The sequence below is a fragment of the Chiloscyllium plagiosum genome, chromosome 16 (assembly GCF_004010195.1).
Source record: "Chiloscyllium plagiosum isolate BGI_BamShark_2017 chromosome 16, ASM401019v2, whole genome shotgun sequence".
Classification (NCBI taxonomy): domain Eukaryota; kingdom Metazoa; phylum Chordata; class Chondrichthyes; order Orectolobiformes; family Hemiscylliidae; genus Chiloscyllium; species Chiloscyllium plagiosum.
Window position 1 is genome coordinate 3,379,168 of NC_057725.1, and position 5,425 is coordinate 3,384,592.

General features: G+C 43.2%; 1 protein-coding gene across 1 annotated transcript in view; it reads right to left on the bottom strand.

Moving 5' to 3' along the window:
* Positions 1–5,066: 5,066 nt before the first annotated feature.
* Positions 5,067–5,425, bottom strand: part of LOC122558072 (dynein heavy chain-like) — a 3,006-nt gene continuing 2,647 nt past the window's right edge. The window contains 1 exon segment of the mRNA XM_043706393.1: positions 5,067–5,396. Coding sequence (XP_043562328.1) covers positions 5,067–5,396 — 330 coding nt within the window.

Here is a 5,425-nt window from a genome sequence, read left to right on the forward strand (position 1 = left end):
CTGATCCCGATCACTCTCCCACACCACAACTTTCACCCCACCACAACACTCTCCCTCCTTATCAGATCTTCTCTCAACAATGGAGACAGTCCAAATGTCTTCAATCTTCACAACTGAAGATCATCATCCTTTCCTGCACTACAACTTTCACCCCACCACAACACTCTCCCTCCTTATCAGATCTTCTCTCAACAATGGAGACAGTCCAAATGTCTTCAATCTTCACAACTGAAGATCATCATCCTTTCCTGCACTCTTTCAAATGGGAGCTTGTTCTTCCTAAAGTTGGCACTTAGACCTGGGCACAGCACTCCAGCTGAGATCCAAAATGTATCTGACACAAGTTGATCATGACCACAACGCTGTTGGACTCCATGTACCTACCCTGTCACTGCCAATGCCTTGTGCCTGTATAAACTCAGCTCACAGGAAGGATGTTCCCAGTGGTGGGGGAGTGCAGGACCAGGGGCTCACAGTCTAAGGATATGGAGTAGGTCATTTCGGACTAAGATGAGGACCTATGTCTTCTCCCAGAGAGTGGGGAGCCTGTGGAATTCCCTGTCACAGAAAGTAATTGAGACCAAAGCATTGAAGATTTGAAGGAGGAGTTATGTATAGTTCTGAGAGCTAAAGGGATGAAAGGGTGTGGAGAAGGTAGCAGGAACAGGGACTGAGTCAGATGGTCATATTTCACAGTGGAGCAAGCTTAAAGGACCGAACTGCTTACTTCAACTTCTATTCTCCATGTTTCAACGCATTCCTGCTCCTGAAACTCCCTTCTGGTTATAGCTTTTATATTTTATTATCTCTCCATGTTCTACAGGTAGTGATTGCAACAAGGTCAGCCAGGTGGCCCTCGCAGAATAGGAGTTCCCTGATTGTCAGCCAGGGTCCAATCAGGGAGCCCTGGCTGACAGATAGAAACAGGAGTGTCAATAGGATGGACTGCCGGAAGGTGCGAGGTTTGCTGGGTTGCTGGGGGTGTCTGTATTAAATGCACTATTCCATTATTCGGTTTATCAGAGTGTTTGCATGTGATTGTGTTCATTGCAGCCTTCCTGATAATGTAAGGTGGGATTCCAGGTTTGTCCTTATTCCCCTGTGAAGGGGTTGTAAGATGGGGTTGGGGGTCTGGTTTTGCCACCCCTTTCCCCTGTAAATTGATGTTTCTTGTATATGGTTGTTCACATTTACTGCATGTTCTACTGGCTAATAAATGTTTTAAAAATAAACAGAAGTGTCAGAGATTCTGTTTTCTCTGAGAGCTGGCACCGAGGGAGCTGGGTCAGTGTCAAGGCGTCAATACAGGGGGACTTGGTGAGTACATACTGTCCTCTGGGGAGGTATTTCACCACCGGCTAAAATGTGTCTCCGCACTGAACTTCATCTGCCACTTCTATTCATTGTCTATGTCCTTTGGAAGTTCTACACCATCCTCCTCACCATTCACACTGCCTCCACGTTTTGTACCATCTTCAGATTTTGAAGTTATTCCCTGCACACCAAAAGCTGGGTCATTAGCATGAGGCAGGGAAAGCTGGACACCCAATACTGACCTCTGGAGAACTCAACTTCAAACGTTCCATCAGCCCAAGAAACAAACACTTCCATCTTTCCTGTCATTCAGTTAGCATAGTCTGCATTGGAGGAGATTTCAGAGACTGGGAAAGGGGAAGCTAAGATCAAATTTAGAAACAAGAATGTCGATTCTCTGATTGACCGAGAACCAATGTATTACATTGGTTGGAGCAAAAGACATTGAGGGACTTTGATGACACCAAACAATGCCACCAAATCCTGAATGTTTTACCAAATTATTTGAATGCATCAATATTGTACAGATTTATAGTTAGAGTGTAGTAGTGACAAGTGGAGGCAGATGCTTATTTGGCTTTGGAAAGATAATATTACAGCCTCTGTACGAGAGAGGATATCGGATTGCAACTTAAACTAATGTCTGAGACAAGAAGCAAAGTGATGAACAAGGTATTAATTGTTAGATTTGAAGAGAAGGTTTCTTGGGAAAGTAGGAGCAAAGAAAGAAAGGTTATTGTTGCATTACAATTACATTTCAAATTGACGGCAAGTTATTAAAACACAAGAATCCTTGATTTTGGAGCATTAATTGGATGATGCTGGAGAAACCTGGTGTAGGAGAGAAGCTTACAAAACTCATTTCCCTGACTGGGGAAGCAGCTGACTACACTGGAGTTTTGTTCATTCCAATGGGTCAAAACTGCACAAATCATTCACAGAGCGAGGGAGAGATAGACACAGAGACAGAAAGAGACAGAGACAGAGACAGAGAGAGACAGAGAAAGGGAGAGACAGAGACAGAGAGAGGGAGAGAGCTCGGATTGATATAATGTCTTTCATGATGTAAGAACATCAGAAACATCAGAAAGGCATTGGAGGCCAGGTCATTGAGTATATTTTAGATGGAGACAGATAGGTTCTTGAGTTCAAGGGGATTAAGGATTATGGGGAGAAAGCGGGAGAATGGGTTTGAGAAACTTATCAGCCATGATTGAATAGTGGAGCAGACTCAATGGGCTAAATAGCCTCACTTCTGCTCCTATGTCTTATGGTCAAACAGCATTGTGAAAATAATGAGATTACCTCGGTAATAAAGCGATCACAATTGCAAGATTGTCAGCAAGAGAGCTAGGAGTGAGATGAGGAGAAACCTCTTTACTCAGGGAGTTGTTAGGATTTGGAATGCATTGCCTGGGACAGTGGTGGAGGTCAATTCCTAGGAGGCTTTAAAAGAGTTGGATATATATTTGAATGGGTTGGATTCAGAGGGCCAAGGAGATAAGGATGGAAAATGGGTTCTGGGGAAGGGTCACTGCACCCGAAACATTCATGTGATTTCTCTCCATAGAGCTGTTATTTCTGCTGAGCTTTTCCAGCAATTTCTGTCTTTGTTTCTGGAGAATGGGATGAGCTAGGTAATTCTTTCAGGAGCTTGATGGGTCACATGATCTCCTGTTCTATGGTACCACTGGCAGTGCAGCACTCTGCCAACGCTGCAGTGAAGTGCCAGCCTGGGTTTGGTCTTTAATTCTCTGGACTGTGATAAGAATACTGCCATCTACAAAAGCCTTTGTTTCCTCAAACAGTCAAAAGTCACACAACACCAGGTTATAGTCCAACAGGTTTATTTGAAATCACAAGCTTTTGGAGCACTGCTTGTGATTTCAAATAAACCTGTTGGACTATAACCTGGTGTTGTGTGACTTCTGACTTTGTCCACCCCAGTGCAACACTAGCACCTCCACACCATTCCACAGTCAATGACAGTATTACATTAAATAAAAACCAGAAAGGGGTCCACACTGTGTTTCCTCACATCTGACTAGTTACCAGGTTAACAGGAGTCTTTGTACACTGTCAATCGTTCACCAGTGCAGTACTTTAATTTCAATCTAAGTTGAAACATACTCACTGAAATGAGATGGTCGTCTCAGCTCTTATGTGATTCCAAACATGCTTTCCAAAAAATCAAAGGCAGGCACAGATGAGACTCATAGAGCAAGTGCCAATGAATCATATCTACTAATATCAAAACTATGTTCTACATTGTCTCTTTTTCAAGCTATGTTTTCATTTGTTCATCAGACAGAGAAGGAGAGACTGTTTTCCCAGCAAGGAGTTGGAGCAATGGAAATAAATCTTGAAGTTGGAGCAGAGTCATTCTGGGGTGATTTTAGGGAGCACATAACACATGCAGGAGGAGGCCATTCAGCCCCTCAAGCCAGCTCCGCCATTTAATACAATCATGGCTGATCTCATCTCAGCTCCAATCAACTTCATTTTCCTACCCTCTCTCCATAACCCTCCAACCCATTACTCATTAACAATCTCTCTATCTCCTCCTTAAATTTACTCAGTGTCCCAGGATCCACCACAATCTGGGGGGAGTGAATTCCTCAGATTCATGACCCTTTGAGAGAAGGAATTCCTCCCCATCTCAATTCTAAATCTGCTAGCCCTTATTCTAAACTGATGACCTCTCATTCTAGATCGTCTCACATGAGGAACCATCCTCTCTGTGGCTGTTATGTCAATCATTGGTTCAGACTTCTCAATGAGATCTCCTCTCACTCTTCGAAATGCCTGACAGTGTGGGCCTTAACTGCTCAATCTCTCCTTACACAGGTACAGAGAATTCTGTGTACCCAGAATTCCCTTTGTAGAAATGTTGCTGAGGCTGGAACAATTAAAAATTCCAAGAGATATTCGGTAATACAGAAACAAAAGAGCTAAAACACAGAGTAGCCATGAACTAAAGGAATGGCAGGTCAGTCTTGAGAGGCTGAATGGCCATCCCCCTGCTGTTGTTAGTCTGGAGAGGCTGAATGGCCATTCCCTTGTTGTGGTTAGTCTGGAGATGCTGAATGGCCTCCTCCTGTAAGTCTTCCATTTGGTACAGGAGGAAATTGCTACAATTCAGTGGGTAAAATGCAGAACTCAAGTTTAATATGAAGCAAGCAGAGTTGTTACAGGTAGTTCTTCTGTAACACAACGGTTCGGTTCTTGTACAAGCCTGTGTTATAGAAGAGTCGCGGTTTAGAAACAGTGCTTAAAGATGTTGGTGATATAATCACGATACCGTCAACACACATTTGAACAGTTCGCGCTTTAGCAACAATGTCCCCAATTTGTCAATCGCGTTCCAGTGAATTCACATTAACGAAACACGTGCTATAGAAGAACAACCTGTAATTCATTTCAAGGTGCGCAGTGGCTGTAAACAGGAAGCAATGATCAGCAGGTAAGGAAACTTGGGGCTTATGTTGGAAGATATCACTTTCAGGATTTCAGCACAGGCAGATTCCAGTCAGAGGAGTGCCACACTTAAAGACAGCTCAGCTGCAATGTAATAAGTCCAAACACAATAGACTTTTATGACTGTTTATTTAATCATTCAAAAGTTGGTACAGAGCGTGAGAAGTCATTGAAGAGAAAGTAGAGGCAACTGAAAATAAAGGGCACAAATGTAACAGTGGTGCGTGAGCAGAAGGATGTGGGCACTTCACCAACAGTTGGTTAAACTTGGCAGTTCAGGTGGAAAAACCAATAAACAAGAAATGGAGTATACGGTAGTGTACCACATGGAGTATACTGTACTGTACCACATGGAGTATACTGTACTGTACTGCATGGAGTATACTGTACTGTATCACATGGAGTAAACTGTACTCCACCACATGGAATATACTGTACTGTACCACATGGAGTATACTGTACTGTACTGCATGGAGAATACTGTACTGAACCACATGGAGTAAACTGTACTCCACCACATGGAGTATACTGTACTGTACTGCATGGAGTATACTGTACTGTACCACATGGAGTATACTGTACTGTACCGCATGGAGTATAGTGTACTGTACTGCATGGAGTATACTGTACTGTA